Here is a 21,872-nt window from a genome sequence, read left to right as displayed (position 1 = left end):
AGTATTTGTTGGTTTTTCATTGATTAATAAATCAAGTGACATCCGTCTGTACCACCTTCCAGATGGGCATTTCTTTATAACCACAAAAACTAGATAAGAAATCCAGCTTTTTAGATTCTTACCTCCTAAAGCTTTTAAATCTTGCCTTTTGGACTTCCCTGGTGGGTAAGAATCCACCTGCCAGCGCACATGGACAGGTTTAATCCCTAGTCCAGGAAGATTCCATATGCTGTGGAGCACCCAAGCCCATGCATGACTGCTCCTGAGCCCGTGTTCCAGAGCCCACGCACTACAGCTATTGCTGCAGCTGCTGATGTCCCTGCTTCTGGAGCATGTGCTCTGCCACACGAGAAGCCACTGCTGTGAGAAGCCTGTGCGCCACAACCAGAGAGTGCCCCCCGCCCCCGCCGCTCTCCGCAACTGGAGAAAGACCCAGCACAACCCCCAAGATAAATTAATTAAAATATTCTATTAAAAAACTTGCCCTTCTACATAGTCACTCATGTAATTTCAGTACTTAAAAAAAAAGTGTTTTTTTCCATTAGAGGAGGTAATACAAACAAGTGTGTGAGAATATATGAGCGCGCAGTCATAGAGAAACTGTATCTTCTGATATTACAGCTTTACCAAGCTTTCTATTTTGATTACCCTGGTAAGAAAAGTGACCCCTTCAGAATGGGCTTCCCATGTATCTTTCTACCTTGTTTTTCATTTGTAGTAAAAGCTTTTCCTGCTGCCTCTCCTCCTCTGTCTGGAAAGCCAGATTCTAACTTCAGCTCTATTCTCGGACTTCGGCCTTGGGGACGTCTCGCTGCCAGTTTCAGTATCTGGGAGCCAGTGACATTTTGTCCTGCCACCACCATTCCTGCCTGCGCTCTGAGGGCCTCTCCCATTCCTGCATTCCTGATTCCCATGTAGAGGCCAGAGCTTATGGTATGAAGCTGCTTATGTCAGACAGCTTGTTTTGATAAAATTCAATGAGTGCATTACCCTAAAGGAAGTCACTGGTGTTAGAAATGAGAAGTGAAACCAAGCACCCAGCTCCGGTCCGGGTTGTTGTAAAAAGAAACCTTTCATACCACCACGATGATTCTTGACCTGCCATTTCTTTCTTGTGTCAGTCGACTGAATCTTTGCATCAGTAGGCAGATTTGCAGTTTTGTGTTTTTCCCTAAGGCATTCAAATGCAAGATGGTAAGTTGCAGGGTAATTATGATTTCATTGAACAAAACAACTGGAAATGGTCCAGTTAGACTTTAGCATTCTTTGCATCCAGTTTTCAACTCAGAGTTAATGTCCATGAAAATTATTGCCATGATTTTATTTTACCACTCTTAAAATGCCAGCTCTGTTCTGAGTATTACATGTTTCTATCTATCTGTCATAATCTAATAATTTCTCTAAAATATACTTTTAAATACAAATATTGGTACCTAAAGCTTAATCGAAGGCTATTTGGTGTGTAGATTTTTGTGCTGTGGTCAGTGATTCATTCATGCTGACTCTTTGGGACCCCATGGACTGTAGCCCACCAGGCTCCTCTGTCCATGGGATTTTCCAGGCAAGAATACTGGAGTGGGTAGCCATTTCCTACTCCGGGGGATCTTCCCAACCCAGGGATTGAACTCCAGTCTCCTAAATTGGCAGGTGGATTCTCTACCACTAGTGCCACCTGGGAAGCCCAATGTAGATTTTTACTGTATTGAAATTTCCTACTGTAAGAAGAAAATAGTCTTCATTCTCCATGATTTTTTGATGAAGAACTACTTTTAAATCAACTCATTGCATTGATCTTGGGGGGCTTCCCTGGTGGCTCAGATGGTCAGTCTGCCTGCAACACAGGAGACCCAGGTTTGATCCCTGGGTCAGGAAGATCCCCTGGAGAAGGGAACAGCTATCCACTCCAATATCCTTGCCCGGAGAATTCCATCGACAGAACAGCCTGATGGGCCACAGTCCATGGGGTGGCGAAGAGTTGAACAAGACTGAGCAACTAAATACGCACACACATTGATCTAATATCTGATCGATTATCTCTGTGAGAGTGTCGCTTTTAACATTGTTCTGTAAGTTTCTTAATAAAAGTCTGATTTAAAGGCAGCTTCACTTTTAAAGGGGCTCAAATGGTAAAGAATTCGCCTGCAATGCAGGAGACCCAGGTTTGATCCCTGGGTCAGCTACCCACTCCAGCATTCTTGACTGGAGAATCCCATGGTCAGAGGAACCTGGCAGGCTACCATCCATGTGGTCACAAAGACTTGGACACGACTGAGCGACTAATACAACACTTACTTTGTAAAAAGTACTCCTGGTTTTTGAAGGCAGGTTGTGAACAGAGAGCTTTCGTATCTTTAACTGCAATTTGCTGCAGCTTATAAGATTCTTAAAAAGGTTTTATATCATAGGAATCAGTAAAACTTCAGGACATGTATCAGATGAAAGCCCAATGACATGGTTTGACAAGGATTTTTAATATATCTGATGATACTCTTAAAAATCCATCTGTTGGCATAATGATTGCTGGCTTATTTCTTTTTCTGTAAAAGGAAGATGAAAATATCCTTTGACAGCTTCCTGAGTGGGAGAAGGGCATGGATGGAGAGCTTTTAGCATCCAGTATAAGTTACAGAAGCTCTCTCCATCTATGTCTGCAAGAGTTGAAGTCTTCCTGCTGGTTCCAACTCCTTTTCCTCTTCAAGGAGTCAGTTTGAAAGCTATCTGTCTTTGAGACTTCGTTTAAAATATGAATTAAAAGTTTCAGACATAACTCCAAGCAAAAGGAAGAAGCAGGAAGCTCAGTTGAGGACCCTGAGAATTCCAGGGAGCAAACTCAGTTGAAACCAAGTTTCTCAATTCCAGATCTCTGTTTGTGAATCTGTGACTCAGGGCAGGTGAAGTAGACAGTGTCCTAAGTTCACTTTCACAGAGTTAAATAAGACCGTGTAACTGAAGCTATGAAGCTGCTGCTCATGCCAGGAATGCGAAAGATGCCTATGAAAACAGCACGGGGCTACTACCAATTTCAGCACATTTTTGTTGGATTAGAAAAATGCAGTTGAAATTGGGAGCTTTACATTCCTTTAAAATATCCACGTTTCAAAGCTTTGTGTCATAGTTGCCATTAAAGTCTTCAAGCCTTGTGTTTATGTAGGTAGCATGGTTTCTGCTGATGTGATGGAAATCTGTAACCCTGTGTTTTGAAGCCTCACTTTGCTCATTAGGAAGCCCCGATTTCCCAAAGGGAATACTGCCTCCAGCATGAGGTTTGGGCTTTGGTAACCGATGCAGTTCTGCGGTGAGATCAGTTCAAGGAAAGATGGGCTGAATGCGAAAACAGAGTGGGAATGATTTCATGATTATTGTGTAAAAACAGTATTCTAATGGGAAAGATACTTAATAGTCAGCTGCAGAAGATGACAGAAAATATGATTATGTTTCTGAGTGTATCGATATCAAGAGCTCAAAGAAGGGTACCTGGATGGGAAGGACATGAGTGGGTGCTCCTGGGAGCATCCTGCAGACGCAGCTACATAATCCTGTCTCCTATAGCAACCAAGCAAAAGATGGCGATGGCTATAAGCAGGCACGCTGGCAAAAGTCTTAGTTATGTGATGAAACATACTGTTGTCTCCTAATTAGCAGAAATAGCAAGTGTCCCTTAAAAGACACATTGGTGATGGACTGCGAATTAGAGAATCATCTGATTTTAGGGCTTAGAGATCTGTCCAGACCAGACATTTTACAGCTAGGAATACTGTTGACTTCGAAGGGTGTGATGACATGTCACAGTCCATTCAAGATGATTGAGGCCAATAGTCTGGATTTCTATCCTTCCCACCCCCTCCTCTGTCTTCACTGATAGTAATTTGAGAAAATAAGCGTTTTTAAAACGTTGTATGATTTCTGTAATTAAAGGTGTATTTGCACAGATGTGTCCATTAAATAGGTGTCATTTTTTTTTGCTTCTGACCCTTCATCAGTACCAAGTAAGATTGTGGAAAGTGATAATTGAATACCTCAATGACATAGACTTTTCTATAGAAGGGTTCCCTGGCCTGGGAGAAAATCATATGGGCAATTTGAGTAGCTGTTCATGGCCAAACCAAATATAGCTTGATGTCTTCTCCACAGATTGTGTCCCATTTCTGGGAAAGTACTGTGAAATCTTGACAGCAGTAATGTATTATTTTTTTTCAAAGACTATAGAAATTTATTTATTTTAATTTTTGTTGGAGAATAGTTGACTTACAATGTTGTGTTACAGGTGTGCAGAAAAGTGAACAGTAATATATTATTGGAAGAGGATATGCTTTATATATATATATATATATATATACACACACATACATATATATACACTATATATGTAAAATAAAGTTATTAGGAGTATGTATACTAAAATATAAAATCACGACTTTGGGGCAGATTATTGAGCTCTCTGCCCAGCCCAATCCTCCAAGATTATGAGGAGCAAACAGCTGACACCCCTCCTATCAGTCTGAAAGGTTCGTATGTTCTCTTTCCTTTGTGACTCCTTATAAAATTATAATCTAGCAAGTTTTCTAAGCTCTCTTTGAACCTTTAAATTCTATAAATCTTAGAAGCAGCATAGAGAAGGAGGGAAAAAAAAACACACTTTTGAATTCCTCTTGTGTTACTTTTGTTAGCAGAATGACTTTCTGAGCCTGTTCCCAAATCTATAAAATAAGGTGATGATAATTTAAAATACTTACCTCCATGGGATTCAGAAGGTTTCAAATGGATAGGAAAGCTTTACAGATTTTACACAAATGTAGTTGTTTTCCTTTCGTCTATTTCTTGGCATAATACAACCCATAAACTTAGTGAGTAATATTTCCTTTCTCTTTTGTTATCTGAAATTTTCCTTTAAAAAAAATGTCAGTTTATTCTGATATTCTGCTGGGGTCCTGGGATGGGATCTGGTAAAAATTAGATCATTTGTCTTCTCATGCTCTTCATGATTTCATAGACTTAAATCATACATCCTCAGGTCTTTTGAGGCTGAATATTCATTGCTGAGTTCTGCCTTCATACCGTGCCCCAGCTCTTCATTTTGAATTCCTGTCCTCCAGTTTTTCAGCTCCATTATGTCACTTTTGATATATTGCAACTGAAATTATCCTCAGGGCTATAGGCGCAGGCATAGCATGGCACTGTACAAAGGCAGAATATTTTCCCTTTTTCTGCTCATTTCCTGATTATTTCCAGAGTCTCATTGACCTTCATAAAACTGCAGTAGCACCTTGAGCCAATGGGCTTAGAGCATAGTCCATCATAATTAATGTCTTGGTAAGCACAACATCCTACAATTTGTATTGCTTTTACCTTGGTGTGATAGCTAGTATTTAGCCTTTTAAAGCTTATTTTTCACTTTTCTGAAGACTGATTTCCAGAGTAGCTCTTGTTTTGGTTAGGTTTTTTATTGTCTTTAATGTATTTACCCTGTCAATTCTTAAAAAAACAGATAGCAACTCTTTCAGTAATGCCTCTTACCTGGGACTTTGGTGACATTAGAATTTTATTGTTTACCAGCCCTTGTTGTGGTTTAGCTGCCACAACCCGTAAAGCTTCATTCATTAACCAGGTGTTTATTGACGCTCACACTGTGCAAGTTACCGCATTAGCTTGGATACAGAGGGGACCCAGCCAGATTAATGTGCAGACTCTCTTGAAACCTGCATTCCACAAGCCAACATATGAGTTAACCATAAAATACCAGACCTAAAACTGAATGAGGTAGTCGAGTAACTCAGGGGTCACTTCAGATGGTGTGGTCAGGGACGGCCTTTGAGGAGGTGACCTCTAAGCCTTGCTGTGAGTAGCAGGAACGTGGCGTACCAAGGAAGCCAGTGTGAAAGGAGCTTCCGGGGAGCGGTAGACAGAGGCCTGGGCACTGGGCACTGTGGGTCAGGGAAGGAGTTTGGATTTTGTAATGGTTTCACAGGAACCACTGGTGTAGCCTTAACAAAGGGCGGCACATGAGTCATGGCAACTTTGGCATAATTTGATAAAAGTGGGATCTGTGTAAAATGTAGGCCACGTTATTGTGGGATGAATGAAATGGCCTCCAAATATCTACACCTGTCAGTGACGTGAGCAGTATCCTAAACTGTGGCTGGCTAGACTTCCTGCCTGGAGAATCCCAGGGACGGGGGAGCCTGGTGGGCTGCTGTCTGTGGGGTCACACAGAGTTGGACACGACTGAAGCGACCTAACAGCAGCAGCAGCAGCCTTTTAGGACAATGTGAGTGATTTTCAAGTTAGTTGAATTTTCAAGTTCGTTGGTACCTGTTTAGTCTAATTAAGGAACAAAATACACACTTTTAAGATGGAGGTACTGGTCACCAGAGCCCAATACTAGTCAGAGGTTGAGCTGGATGGAGAAAAAAAGGTGACTGTTAGACTCAGTAACAGAGACACTATTGATAACCTTGATAACCTCTATAGTAAGATTGGAAGACAATTGAATTGGTTTGAGTGGTAGAGTAAACATTGAAAATAAAGACAATTTTGTTAAGTTTTGCTGTGTATAGGAGGAAATAAATGGCAGAGTAGCAAGATTGGGGCTTCCCTGGTGGCTCAGTGGTAAAGAATCTGCCTGCAATGCAGGAGACACGGGTTTGATCCCTGAGTGGGGAAGATCCCATGGAGGTGGAAATGGCAATACACTTCAGTATTCTTGCCTGGGAAATCCCATGGACAGAGGAGCTCGGCAAGCTGCAGTTCATGGGATCGCAAAAGAGGTGGACGCAGCTTAGGGACTAAACAACAACAAACTAACAGATTGTATGGAGTTAAGGAGGTTTTTAAAATCTTATTTTGTCAAAATCATATGACACCAGAGCATGTTTGCACACGTTAAGAATAGTCAGGGTGGAGAAGGAAATGGCAACCCACTCCAGTATTCTTGCCTGGAGAATCCCATGGACGGAGGAGCTTGGGCTACAGTCCATGGGTTGCAAAGAGTCGGACACGACTGAGCGACTTAAAAAAAAAAAAAAAAAAGAATAGTCAGGGGACTTTGCTGGCGCTCTGGTGTTTAGGACTTCACCTTCCAGTGAAGGGGATGTGAATTCAATCCCTGCTTGGAGAGCTAAGAGCCCAGGTGCCTCCCGGCCAAAAAATCAGCACATACAATGGAAGCAATGTTGTAACGAATTCAATAAAGACAGAGCTCAGTTGGTAAAGAATCTGCCTGCAATGCAGGAGACCCGGGTTCGACTCCTGGGTCAGGAAGATGCACTGGAGAAGGGAATGGCAACCTACTCTAGTATTCTTGCCTGGAGAATCCCATGGAGGGAGGAGCCTGGTAGGCTATACAGTCCATGGGGTCAGAAGAGTTGGACATGACTTTAAAATGGTCCACATTTAAAAAAAAAAAAAAAAAACACCAAGACTGTATGGAGAGAAATTGACATTGCAGGAGAGTGAGGAAAGTTGCAGTAGTGACATCCATGAGAAGGTGAAGGGAGATGGGATCCAGAGCACGGATGGAGGGGTGACCTTTGATGAGACTCGGAACATGACAGCCTTGTTTAAGCTGTGCCTGCGTGTGGTTTCCTGCCCCACAAGAACCACTGCTGATCTTCTTAGTAGCAACAGTTACTGTCAAGGCATCCTTTTCATGATGTCTCTTTTAAGCACTAGAGATTTGAGGAATGGAAGTTGAAAATATCCAAATGGACATACCCAGAGACAGTAGCAACAATTCTTTAGTAACATTTTCAAAGTCAGGAAGATATTTTTAAAAAATTTTCAGGGCCTCCTTTGACTCTAGAAAATAACATACAATGTTATACCTAAATGATCATATAACATTACTTGAACTTACTGCAAATGCTAATGTAATCCACCCTTTAATTCATTGTTTATTGAAGAAATTAGTCAGCTTCTTTGCTGTTCACATGAAGTGAGTAGGGAAGGTGTGAAAAGCCCAGGACGTAGCTGTAGCTGATGTGCAGTAAGGATTCTGACCAGATCTTTTTTTTTTTTTTTAACTTTAGTACTCAAGCTTTTAGACCCTCAGAAATGTGGACAGTTTCCCATAGTTTAAGTTATTTTTTTAAACTTAAAAGAACCATAAGAAAAGAAGACAAAACCACACAAAAAATGTTGCACACAATCTCTTTTAAGAGTTTGTGAATCTAAGCCAGCAGTGTAATGAAAACTTTGTGAACACCACCAAGTAGGACTTAGTTCAGGGAATGCAAAGATGATTCAACATTAGGAAATCAATGATGATGATTGAAGAAATTTAATGTTAATCAAAAGAGGAAAACATTTTTGTTATCTCCATGGTAGTTGAAAAGGTAGTTGGTATATATTCTTTGTATACTTTATGTATATATATACACATACATGGCACAACAAATGCATTATTTTATGCATTGATTTCTCCCAATAAAACCACAGAGAACTAACTGAAAATTTATTAGAACTCAGGAACAATAACTATAGCAATAAAAGTAAATGTTTAAAATCAGTAATTTTCAATCTAGATAAAATGGACAAATAACCCAAAAAGACATAAACTACTAAAACTTAAAAAATAGAAATTGTGAATAGCCCTGTGTAACACGAGATTGCATTTGCAATTAAAAAAGAAACAATTTCCACAAATAAAAACCCAGACCCAAATAATTTAACATTGAATTCTACCAACATTTAAAGAAAATCTAACACCAATCCTCTAAAAACTCTTCCAAAAAATAAAAGAGAGGGGATACTTTACAGTTTGTTCTCTGAGATCAGTATCGCCCTGATACCAAAACCAAGAAAAAGATATCACACAAAAACTATAGATCAGTATCTCTTATAAATATAGACACAAAAATCCTCAACAAATACTAACAGAATAAATCCAGCAACATACAAAAAGGATTATATACTAGGATCAAATGGGGTTAATGCAAAGTTGTCTTAACATGAAAAGCAATGTTGTACCAGTATTAATAAAGGACAAAAGCCACATGATAGTCTCGGTGAATATTGAAAAAGGAATTTGACAAAATTTAATACCCTTTAAAACCACTAAAACTAGGAATAGAAAGGAACTTTTCAATCTGATAATATCATCTATGAAAAACCCATGGTTATTATCATATTTGGGCTTCCCAGGTGGTGCTCGTGGTTAAGAACCTGCCTGCCAATGCAGGAGACACAAGAGATGCAAGTTCAATCCCTGGGTCAGGAAGATTCCCTGGAGGAGGGCATGGCAACCCACTCCAGTACTCTTGCCTGGAATATCCCATAGGCAGAGGAGCCTGGCAGGCTGCAGCCCATATGGTTGCAAAGATTATCATACTTAGAATGAGTAACTAGATGCTTCCCCCAACACACAAAAACCAAGAATAAGACAGGAGGTCCACTCTTAGCACTTTTATCCAACATTTTTCTAGAGCTTCCAGCCAGGCCAGTTGGGAAAGAAAAAGAAATGAGGTATTCAGTTTGGAAAGAAAGAAGTAAAACTAGAGTGATGATCTTGTATGCAGAAAATCCTAAGGAACCAACAAAAAACTATTAAAACTAATAAGCAGGATTGAAGGATACAAGATCAGTATCCCCAAATCAACCTTATTAGTGTTTTCTGAAAATAAAATTAAGAGTACAGTTCCATGTAAAATAGCATTAAAGAGAATATAATAGGAAGAAATTTAATGAAGAATTATAATACACACACTAAAAACTTTGAAGCATCATTGGAGCAACTTAAGTGGAAAGACATCTCCTGTTTGTGGATTGGAAAACCTAATGTTGTTAAGATGGCATTGCTCCCCAAATTAATCTTTAGATTCAGTTAAGTCCCTGTCAAAATCTCAACTACCTTTTTTAGAGGAATTGAGCTGATTCTAAGATTAATGGGCAAACTCATGGAACCCAGAATAGCTGAAGGAATCTTGAAAAGGAAAAACAAAGTTTGAAGACTTCTACTTTTGATTTGAAAACTGATTATAAACCTGTAGTAATCAGGACAGCGTCACTGGCCCAAGGATAGGTATATAGATGGAATAGAATCGAAAGCTCAGGAATAAACCGTATATATATCATTAATTGATTTCAACAAGAGTGCCAAGATAATTAAATGGTGCTGGGACAGCTGAATGGTCATGTGCAAAATAATGATGTTTGAATCCAAACTGCACAGCGTATAGAAGAAATAATTGAAAATACATCATTGACCTAAATGTATGAACTAAAACTAAACAACTTTTAGAAGAAAAGTAAGTGAAATCATTAGCATTAGGATTAAGCGATGGTTTCTTAGATATGACAGAAGCCAAGTCATTACCAAAAGAAACAGTGGATGAATTGTGCTTCATCAAAGTTAAAAAGATTCTGTGCTTCAAAGGATATCATCAAGAAAAAGACTTATCACGGACTTCCCTTGACAGTTCAGTGACTAAGACTTTGCACTCCCAATACAGGGGCCCCAGGTTCGATCCCTGATCAGGGATCTAGATCCCACATGCTGCAACTAAAGATTCTCCATACCACGACTAAAGATCCTGCATGTTACAATGAGGATGGAAGATCCCACTGGATCCTGTGTGCCACAACTAAGACGTGGTGCAGCCTAAATAAATAAATATTTTTAAAAGAAAAGACAATCCACAGAAAAAAATATTTGCAAAGCAAATATCTAATAAAAGACTTGTTTCTGAAATGTAGAAAAAAAACTCTTAAATTCACCAATAAGAAGACATTTAACCTCATTTAAAAATGAGCGAGGGATTGGCGTTGGAGAAGGAAATGGCAACCTACTCCAGTATTCTTGCATGGAAAATTCCATGGACAGAGGAGTCCAGTGGGCTACAGTCTCACAGAGACCCATGGGGTCTCAAAGAGTTGGACATGACTGAGCATCTAACCCCACCCCCTGCAAAGGATTTGCATAAACATTTCTCCAAAGAAGATATACAGATAGTCAAAAAGCATTTGGAAGAGATGTTTAATGTCATTTGTCTTTAGGGAAATCAAAAATTTACATGCATTAGAATGGCTGGAATCAAAAAGACAGTAAATGTTGCTGAAGATCTGGAGAACCTGGAACCCTCATACATTGCTGGTGGGACTGTAAAATGGAGCACCTGCTTTGGAAAACAGTCTAGCTGTCCCTCAAAATGTTAAACACAAAGGTGCCATTTTCCTCTCGTAGGTATATCTCAGGAGAATTGAAAACTTATGTTCATGCAAAATCTTGTACATGAGTGTTTGTAGCAGCCTTGCTCATAATAACGCCAAAGTGAAAGCAACTCAAATGTTGATCAGCTGATGATTGAATCAATAAAATATGTTGTATTCATACAGTGGAGTATTATTCAGCCATAAAAAAAGAACATGACATTCCGACACATGCCACAACCTGGATGAACCTGGGAAAGATTTTGCTGAGTGAGTGAAACCAGATGCAAAGGCCACATAGTTGGTGATTCCATTCATATGAAATGTCTGGAGTAAGCAAGTCCATAGCAACCAATAACTGATTTAGTGCCTAATTACCATGGCCTTGGGGGAGGAGAGAGTCAGGAGTCTCAGCTAACATGACTGGGGTTTTTTTGGCGGATGAAAATCTTGAAAATCTTCTGGAATTAGAAAGTGGTTATAGAGGCATGATTCTGTAACTATATTAAAAACCTCTGGATTATAAACTTTAGAAGATTGAACTTCATGGTGTATGAATTACATTTCAGTAAAGCTCTCCCATTACATAGTAAATGACTACGTTTAAAAGAAAGTCTATTTTCTTCATGCTGTGAATGACAAATTCAAAATTATTATAGAAAGAATAAATGCACAACAGAATTTGAGAAATTTTTGAGGAAAGGGAGAGGAGAAATTATGCTGCATGTCGTGATACATGCGATTGTTGTTGCTTAGTCACCAAGTCATGTCTGACTCTTTTGTGACCCCACGGATGGTAACCGCCGGCTCTGTCCATGGGATTTCCCAGACAAGAATCCTGAGAATTTCCTTCTCCAGGGGATCTTCCCGACCCAAGGATCAAACTCAGGTCTCCTGCATTGGCAGGCAGATTGGCAGGACTCTTTACCACTGAGCCACCAGGAAGAGTGTGCAACTATCACAGGGACAGGCCCCCCCCCCCCCGCAAAAAAAAAAAACAAAACTAAGAAGAGACATTAAGAGCATGTATTAGAAAAGTCATAGAGAGTAAAAACAGTTATTCCTTGGTGGGAAGAGTATAGATTATTTATGAAATGATGGTGTTCAGCACCTCCCTAGCTTTATCAATCAGCATTTGGGGTTGGAACATAGCAGAAAATAATTGTGGCAAGTTGAAGCAGAGACAGATTTATAGAAACGATACTGGGCAGCTCAGAGTCATTGGGGAAACACGCTCAGAAGATGACAGCCAGCAAAAGATGCTAAGAAACTAGAAAGAGAGCCTCGTTCAAGCCACTGGCTTGGGACGGGGAGGATGATGCTGAGCTGCTCCAGCTTCTGCTAGATCCCACTGCGGCCATCATGACCAAATTCTAATGGTCCCTGCATGTTTACACTCACTCCCTCAAGATTTGGAAACCCAGGCAAGAGCATCCAAAGACAGAGCCTAAGTCACAGGCTGGGTGTGGGGAAAGGACTGTTGGCCCACCTTCGGTGCTGTGGTGGGAGGCAGGGCCCTGTTGCATCAAGTCAGATGGGAAGGTGTCCAGTTGCTGGGGAGCCAAAAATGCCATTTTCACTAACATTTGGAATAACTAAAATTAGAACCATCCTTTACATCATAGACCGAAATAAATTCCACATGGATTCAGAATGTAAATGTAAAAGTTGAGACCATAAAAGTACTTAAAGAAAATACACATGCTTATTTATGTAATATTGGCTTGGGAAAGTTGCTAAGCATGATATAAAAATCAGAAGGCCATTAAAAATGTCAGTAGAGAATATTTAATGATCCGGATAGGGAATCACGGTCTGTTAAATTAAAAAAAAAAAAAATAGAATGGCTTGTGCCAGAATATTAACAGTGGTTTTCTCTGGATGATGAGATGGAGATGATTTTTCGTTCCTTGCTTCACACACTGTATGCAAGATTTTCTTTTTTTCCTCAAACGTTGCTATTACTTTTCAAATTTGGAAAATGAGTGATTTGCTTGGTAGGTTTGTAAGAATGCATAGATGCTGGTGTCTCCATAAGTAAACTTTATGCTAAACACTACAGAAGTGAATATAACTCTTTAAATGGCAGGTAATGAGACACTTGTGTTTAGACATCCCCTTTTCTATAAAAATTATGTTGAGTGGCTATTGGTATTGGCTCCATCTGGTGGCATGTCAAAAGGAAGACCCGGATAATGGATGACAGCTGTAAGAACACCCCCCAGGGTCCTGATGCTTATTTCCTCCAGTGTATTTTGTTTTGGTTTGTTTTATGTTGTCTTGTTTTTAAGAGAATCCATCTGCTTGACTACAAAATCCCAGTTTTGTACTCAGGGTATTGGCGTCCAAAGGAGGCATCGCAGATATAAAGATTCTGGAGGTGATAACTTATTGTGGCCTTTATTTTATCACCTTATCAGTTCAGCTCAGTTGCTCAGTCATGTCCGACTCTTTGAGACCCCATGAACTAGGCCTCCCTGTCCATCACCAACTCCCGGATTTTATCCAAACTCATGTCCATTGAATCGGTGATGCCATCCAACCATCTCATCCTCTGTCGTCCCCTTCTCCTCCTGCCCTCAATCTTTCCCAGCATCAGGGTCTTTTCAAATGAGTCAGCTCTTCACATGAGGTGGCCAAAGTATTGGAGTTTCAGCTTCAATATCAGTCCTTCCATTGAATATTCAGGACTGATCTCCCTCAGGATGGACTGGTTGGATCTCCTTGTAGTCCAAGGGACTCTTAAGAGTCTTCTCCAACAACCACAGTTCAAGAGCATAAATTCTTCACTGCTCAGCCTTCTTTATAGTCCAACTTTCACATCCATACATGACCACTGGAAAAACCATAGCCTTGACTAGATGGACCTTTGTTGGCAAAGTAATGTCTCTGCTTTTTAATATGCTGTCTAGGTTGGTCATAACTTTCCTTACCAAGGAGTAAGCATCTTTTAATTTCATGGCTGAAGTCACCATCTGCAGTGATTTTGGAGCCCAAAAAAATAAAGTCAGCCAGTGTTTCCACTGTTTCCCTATCTATTTGCCATGAAGTGATGGGACCGGATGCCATGATCTTAGTTTTCTGAATGTTGGGCTTTAAGCCAACTTTTTCACTCTCCTTTTCACTTTCATCAAGAGGCTTTTTAGTTCCTCTTCACTTTCTGCCATAAGAGTGGTGTCATCTGCATATCTGAGTTAATTGGTTTTTCTCCTGGCAATCTTGATTCCAGCTTGTGCTTCATCCAGCCCGGCATTTCTACTCTATGTATAAGTTAAATAAGCAGAATGACAATATACAGCCTTGACGTACTCCTTTTCCTTTTTGGAACTAGTCTGTTCCATGTCCGGTTCTAACTGTTGCTTCCTGACCTGTATACAGGTTTCTCAAGAGGCAGGTCAGGTGGTCTGGTATTATCATCTCTTTCAGAATTTTCCACAGTTTGTTGTGATCCACACAGTCAAAGGCTTTGGCATAGTCAATAAAGCAGAAGTAGATGTTTTTCTGGAATTCTCTTGCTTTTTCCATGATCTAGCAGATGTTGGCAATTTGATCTGTGGTTCCTCTGCCTTTTCTAAAACCATCTTGAACATCTGGAAGTTCATGGTTCACATATTGCTGAAGCCTGGCTTGCAGAATTCTGAGCATTACTTTGCTAGCGAGTGTGATGAGTGCAATTGTGTGCTAGTTTGAGCATTCTTTGGCGTTGCCTTTCTTTGGGATTGGAATGAAAACTGACCTTTTCCAAGCCTGTGGCCACTGCTGAGTTTTCCAAATTTGCTGGCATATTGAGTGCAGCACTTTCACAGCATCATCTTTTAGGGTTTGAAATAGCTCAACTGGAATGCCATCACCTCCACTAGCTTTGTTCCTAGTGATGCTTCCTAAGGCCCATTTGACTTCACATTCCAGGATGTCTGGCTCTAGGTGAGTGATCACACCATTGTGATTATCTTGGTCGTGAAGATCTTTTTTGTACAGTTCCTCTGTGTATTCTTGCCACCTCTTCTTAATATCTTCTGCTTCTGTTAGGTCATACCATTTCTGTCCTTTATTGAGCCCATCTTTGCATGAACTGTTCCCTTGGTATCTCTAATTTTCTTGAAGAGATCTCTAGTCTTTCCCATTCTGTTGTTTTCCTCTCTTTCTTTGCAATTGATCGCTGAGGAAGGCTATCTTATCTGTCCTTGCTATTGTTTGGAACTCTGCATTCAGATGCTTATATCTTTCCTTTTCTCCTTTGCTTTTCGCTTCTCTTCTTTTCACAGTTATTTGTAAGGCCTCCTCAGACAGCCATTTTGCTTTTTTGCATTTCTTTTTCTTGGGGATGGTCTTGATCCCTGTCTCCTGTACAATGTCATGAGCCTCCGTCCCTAGTTCATCAGGCACTGTATCTATCAGATCTAGACCCTTAAATCTATTTCTCAGGTCCACTGTATAATCATAAGGGATTTGATTTAGGTCATACCTGAATGGTCTAGTGGTTTTCCCCACTTTCTTCAATTTCAGTCTGAATTTGGCAATAAGGAGTTCATGATCTGAGCCACAGTCAGCTCCCGGTCTTGTTTTTGCTGACTGTATAGAGCTTCTCCATCTTTGACTACAAAGAATATAATCAATCTGATTTTGGTGTTGACCATCTGGTGATGTCCATGTGTAGAGTCTTCTCTTGTGTTGTTGGAAGAGGGTGTTTGCTGGGACCAGTACTTTCTTCTGGCAAAACTCTATTAGCCTTTACCCTGCTTCATTCTGTACTCCAAGGCCAAATTTGCCTGTTACTCCAGGTGTTTCTTGACTTCGTACTTTTGCATTCCAGTCTCCTATAATGAAAAGGACATCTTTTTTGGGTGTTAGCTCTAAAAGGTCCTGTAGGTTTTCATAGAACCATTCAACCTTCTTCAGCATTACTGGTCAAGGCATAGACTTGGATTACTGTGATATTGAATGGTTTGCCTTGGAAACGAACAGAGATCATTCTGTCGTTTTGAGATTGCATCCAAGTACTGCATTTTGGACTCTTTTGTTGACTATGATGGCTACTCTGTAAGGCTACCCTACACTCTAAGGGGCTTCCCTGGTGGCTCAGAGGTTAAAGTGTCTGCCTCCAATGAGGGAGACCTGGGTTCAATCCCTGGGTCAGGAAGATCCCCTGGAGAAGGAGATGGTAACCCACTCCAGTATTCTTGCTTGGAGAATCCCATGGATGGAGGAGCCTGGTAGGCTACAGTCCACGGGGTCGCAAAGAGTTGGACACGACTGAGCAACTTCACTTTCACTATTCTCTAAGGGATTAGTGCCCACAAGAATAGATATAATGGTCATGTTAGTTCACTGATTCCTAGAATGTCAATGTTCACTCTTGCCATCTGTTTGACCACTTCCAGTTTGCCTTGATTCACTTTATAGTCTTACCTACAAATAATGGGCTGCCTCACCGTTTTGTATTTAGCAGCCCCTACTTCCTTGATAGGGCTTCCCTGGTGGCTCAGACAGTAAAGAATCTGCCTGCAATGCAGGAGACCCAGGTTCTATCCCTGGATTGGGAAGATCCCCAGGAGAAGAGAGTGGCAACCCACTCCAGTATCTAGCCTGGAAAATCCCATGGACAGAGGAGCTTGGTGGGCTAGTCCGTGGGACCACAAAGACCTGGACACAACTAAGCGACTAGCATTTTCTGCTTCCCTCTTTTCTTAGATTCCTATCTCAGTAAAGGATGCTCAGCCTCCATTTGATGTAAGAGACCACGTAGTCTCTTCTAGGTAAGGGAGAGTTTCTCAAACAGAATGAAAGGCTTCTTGCAAAACCGTGATACCAGTGGATGGAGGGGAGCTCTTTATGTTCAAAAAGGCATATTACTGGCATATTATAGAAACAGATGGAGAGATCTGGAGAAGTGCAGAAGCAAAGAGAACTCATAAATGGCCATTTATTCCCATTCTCACCACTCAATTTCTTTTCCTTTTTGTAAAAGAAAGATAATCTTTGTGACTTGGAAATGCCTTTAGCCTTTACTGTTAAGAAGATATGAATTAGTATGTGTGATCTTTCTGCAGTTTTCTAGTTGAAATTGTCATGATCTAAGAGTTCTTCATGAAAATGTACATACAGATGTATATGAAAGACTTCCTAATGAACCTATTTTCTGTGACTATTTCCTCAAGGGACTCATCGGACATGTCTGTTATTTTCATTTCTCAGTCATAAACAGCATGACTCTGAATTTCTGCAAGTTTCAGAGTCTCCATGTCTCCATCCTTCACGTTAATATAAGAATCCCATTTCTCTGGACTGGAATTAAATCGGTACACAACTATTTTTGGTATCAGATCGCTTAGTAAAACAGTTGCACCTCAGCCATTTTGCAGGGTGGATATAAAACAGCTTGGGCGTCGTATACATATTCTTATTCTGAGCTCCATATTTCCTGTAGTTTGCTCATGTAGACATTTTTGGCTGTTTTTCTCTTATATATGTTAATGATTTGGAGCTGGTAGCAGCTCGATGGAAGGAAAAATATGCTCCTTTTTTTTCATGAGAGAAGCGAAGAAGAGTTGTTCTCAGCCTGATTTCCTCACATGTTAAAGAATGAAGCTCTGTTCATTGCTCATGGAATCCGGTGATGCTGTCGTGAAGAGCGTCTGTACCACAGTGGTTAGGGGTGAGGAGGTGGAGGAGCTGCATCCAGACTCACCCCTGCCCTCCAGCACCCAGCCCTGGTGGACCAGGAGGTGTGGGTGCAGGGAGGAGAGGAGCACACAGCAGGAGGGCTGAGGACGTGGGGCTCCCTCCTGCCCAGCACCGCTCAGTCACACGTGGTACCTTCAGACTCAACCTGTCTGTCCTTGTCTCTTTTCAGGAGCAGCCTACTGCCAGTTCATGGACATGCTCTTCCCAGGCTGCATTAGTTTGAAGAAAGTAAAATTTCAGGCGAAGTTGGAGCATGAATACATTCACAATTTTAAGCTTCTGCAAGCATCATTCAAGCGAATGAATGTTGATAAGGTAGGAGACAGATTTGACCTCCGTAAAAGGCATCGTCTTTGCTTAACCTTCTTTTTGTGCAAAAATCCAAAAACATTTCAAGGGGCTATATCTTGATATCATTAGGCTGAGTTCTGTATGTACAGCATAAAGCACAACCCTCACTTCTCATACCTGGTTGAGGTTTTTATCTAAGGAGATTCCTAAACTTGTAGCCATTCAACTGAAAACTCTAACAGAAATCGTGAATGCTAGAATGTTGTTATTCTGTATTAGCAATGCAGGTGAGAAATTTTCATGTTTGCCAGGTGCCACTGTGGCTCTTCGTAGGTTTTTTTCTTTGAAGAAATCACGAAATCCCATAGAAATGGCATGGCTTTTAATCTTGACTTGACCAAGTTATTTAAATTCTTTGAGTATACCCATCTGTAAAATGGGATTGGAACCCCAGTCCCTGTGGTTATGAAGTTAAAGTGAGGGACTGCCTGTCCCAAGTGTCCCGTGTATGTACTCAGATTCTCACTCATTGTCCGTAAAATGTTCTTTTACCCCCTTTGAACTTTAAAGTTTTGTCCTGGTGTGATACAAATGAAGTTAGGCTGGAGTCCTTTTTCCTCCCATAAGGACTATTGCTGAAGCCCATTCAGTTCATATACGTATTAAATTCATAGTCTTTATTTAGGATATAGCTCTTGGAGGGAATAAGTTAGAAATGAAGTTTAAATAAGGAAAAAAAGCAAGGGAGAAATAGAAAACTTTTCTTTGCATAGTAATAAACAGGCTATGAAAATAAAAAAATTAAATACTAGGTTATAAGAGAGGTTAAAAGAAAACAGAAAAGTTTGCTGAACTGTATATATTTTTAATTTAATGCAGTTAGTGTCTTCAAAGTATATAATTAAAGCATTCTTATCAAAATATTAAGAAAATTTTGGCTTCTTATTATTTGTATTGCAAAACATATATTGTCTTACACATTTCCACCTCTTGAATCATTTTCAAGTTTATGACCTTTGCTGAGGTTAATTTGCAACTTGGCTCCTGGTGTATTTATTCAAAACTAAAGCGTAGAGTGCACCTAGAACTATCACAACCTTGTTAATCAAGTATAATCCAATATAAAATAGCAAGTTAAGTAAAGAGTTGTGCAGGGTCTCCTTCCTCATTAGCATCATTTCTCTGTACATTTCTGTACTATTTCTGTGTACGTGTTTCTAGATCGAAAAGAAAAGAGATACCCATTCGTGGGTTTATTGACGGAACTTGTATGTAACAAACTTGCGGCTTCATATCCGTAGAAGTGTTCACACAGAGAGCGGGTTAGCCATTGGTAAGAATGTTGAAGATTAAAAAGAAAAGAATGTTGAAGATAAAATTCTGGTACTGTCACTGGAGGGACAGTAACCTTGATGACCTTTAAGCCTCTCCAGCTTAATATGCTACGATTCTACCCAAAGGTCCTGGTGTAGAGACTGTCCCTGTCCGTGTTGGTTCTAGCTTATGGCAGCACAGAAGAAGTACCTGTACTGATATTTGCTTGTCACCTCTGATTTTGGACTTCTGACCTCGGGACTTTCATTTTGATAGGAAATGCAAAATTAAGTCAACAGAACTAAGTGCCTGCTTTGACTGGCTAATGCAGCAACAGCATCTAAAATTGTTGATATGTGTTCATGTTTGGCAGAAAGAAAAATACTGTAGCATGTTAATGAAAGGCCCTTATACTCCAAGAAGGCTCTTTCTAAAATAATCACAGTATTAGCATGAACAAAAGTTACAAAATATTTATAAATAGTACAATATTTATTTTTAATAGTACAATATTTATTTTTAATAGAAAATATTTATAAATAGTACCATGAAAAGACCTCTGAAGGTAATACTGATTGGCTTTTTAGGTTACCAGTAGGAAAGTACTCCGTGAAAAGCTAGCTTCATCTCAAAAATTGACATAAATGCTGAGTGTCTCCTCCTCCAGGAGGCCTTCTGTGACTCCCCTCGCCTGAATCGTTTCTCTTTTCCTCCGCACCCCCATCCACGCGTGCCACATTAACTGTGTTCTTGTGTAGCCCATGAATTACTGTGCCCTGTATTGTGGTTAGTTGCTTTTATTTTATGCTTGTGTCTCTACATTGTAAATAAGTTTCATGAAAGCTCATTTTGTTTCAGAAGAACCATTAGATTAGTGTGTGTTTTCACTGACTTGAGTTCCTATCCATTGGTACTCTAATAGTTACAGTTGGTTTAAGAGCTTATTCCAACACAACTGGACCAGGTGTTACAAAGAAATAAGGAAAACCCATCGAGCTGTGTCTGTTGGAACAGCACAACATCCCAGACGCAGATGTTTTTAGGGGGAGATGCTCTGGCAATAAACACTCTATGAAGAGGCTCCGCCCTTCTTGACAGCTCGGGGTATTCCTTAGTTTGGAAGGTTTGTTCAGATGCGTTAAATATTCCAGGCAAATTAGCTGCAACCTTTTAATGTTCCTTATGGTTTGTTCAGAGGTATTAAACATCCCAGGAGAATCAGCTACACCATTTTAATTTTTCTTTAGTATAATGAAGAATTCTATGGATTTGGGGATACCACTGGCTAAGACACTAGGGGAGAGGCCAGGAGGTGTGAATTGCAGACACGGGGAAATAGTTCTGTTTTGGGAGCTCTTCAGTTGTGTTAAATACAAACTGGCCTGGGGCTTGTGACTCACCCGGTGCTTTTATGTTGCAGGTAATTCCCGTGGAGAAGCTAGTGAAAGGGCGTTTCCAGGACAACCTGGATTTTATCCAGTGGTTTAAGAAGTTCTACGATGCTAACTACGATGGGAAGGAGTATGACCCAGTAGAGGCACGACAAGGGCAAGACGCAATCCCTCCTCCCGACCCGGGTGAACAGATCTTCAACCTGCCCAAGAAGTCCCACCATGCCAACTCTCCCACAGCAGGTACTGGAACAGTGTCATTCTGGAGTCACTTCCGTGTTGGAAGATGCCTCCGGCCCTCCTGTGCTGTCCTATGTTTGCTTGGTTCTTCCCAGCAGTCAGTATTTTCACACCTCTGGATGATTTTTATTGTTGTCTGACCACATTTATCTTCCTAGTTAGTAAGTCTAACAATCAGGATTTAAACTATTAAAAAGGCAGAACTTGATGTCACTGAAGCTATACAACCAGGGATAGATTGCATTTTCCTTTTTTTGAGAAATTTCAAGTAATGTGATTAGATTTTGACATATTTTTATTGTTTAATTGCTGCCAGTAGAGTCTAGAATATGAACTTGTTAACACTTTTAAATATGGATCATATTCTATAATCCTTCAGAGGAAATTCATGAAAAATCTATCCTATTTCCTGTGTGGGCAGTGCCAGTTTTTATGGGACCACGTTCAGCAAGACCTCACTTAGCCAACTTTGTCCAAAAGTGAAGTCACTAATGATAAATACCTGGAACTTTAAAAAATGTTTTAACTTTTCTAGAGAAAAATCTTCGTAAGATATGTTACAAATATTCTTTCCTAAAAAAAAAAAAAAAACAGACTTTTTACCAAGCAGAATGTGTTACAGTTAAATGAGGGTCATTATTATAAACACCAGCTGTGGTACTGGACAGTTAAACAATGAAATCCTCAGAAACCATGTGTTTCCATTTGAAAACCAGCATTTACACTTGTTAATTCTGTAACCTTCAGTTTATCAGAATACAAATTCCTTATTTATGCCCAATCTCTAACCAGAATGATTAAAAATGGTTA

At 40.2% G+C, this 21,872-nt stretch overlaps 1 protein-coding gene across 7 annotated transcripts in view; it reads left to right on the top strand.

The window, feature by feature from the left end:
- The window catches only part of MAPRE2 (microtubule associated protein RP/EB family member 2), a 186,512-nt gene that overhangs the window by 122,789 nt on the left and 41,851 nt on the right, over positions 1–21,872 (top strand). For all 7 annotated transcript variants that reach the window (XM_012103352.5, XM_012103351.5, XM_042239398.2 and 4 more), the window contains 2 exons: positions 17,996–18,141; positions 20,852–21,065. In XM_012103352.5, the coding sequence (XP_011958742.1) occupies positions 17,996–18,141; positions 20,852–21,065 (360 nt within the window). The remainder of the gene's footprint in view (positions 1–17,995; positions 18,142–20,851; positions 21,066–21,872) is intronic.

This window comes from Ovis aries, chromosome 23 (assembly GCF_016772045.2).
Source record: "Ovis aries strain OAR_USU_Benz2616 breed Rambouillet chromosome 23, ARS-UI_Ramb_v3.0, whole genome shotgun sequence".
Taxonomy (NCBI): domain Eukaryota; kingdom Metazoa; phylum Chordata; class Mammalia; order Artiodactyla; family Bovidae; genus Ovis; species Ovis aries.
Note: the sequence above shows the minus strand (reverse complement) of the source record. Positions and strands in the feature narration are given on the sequence as shown.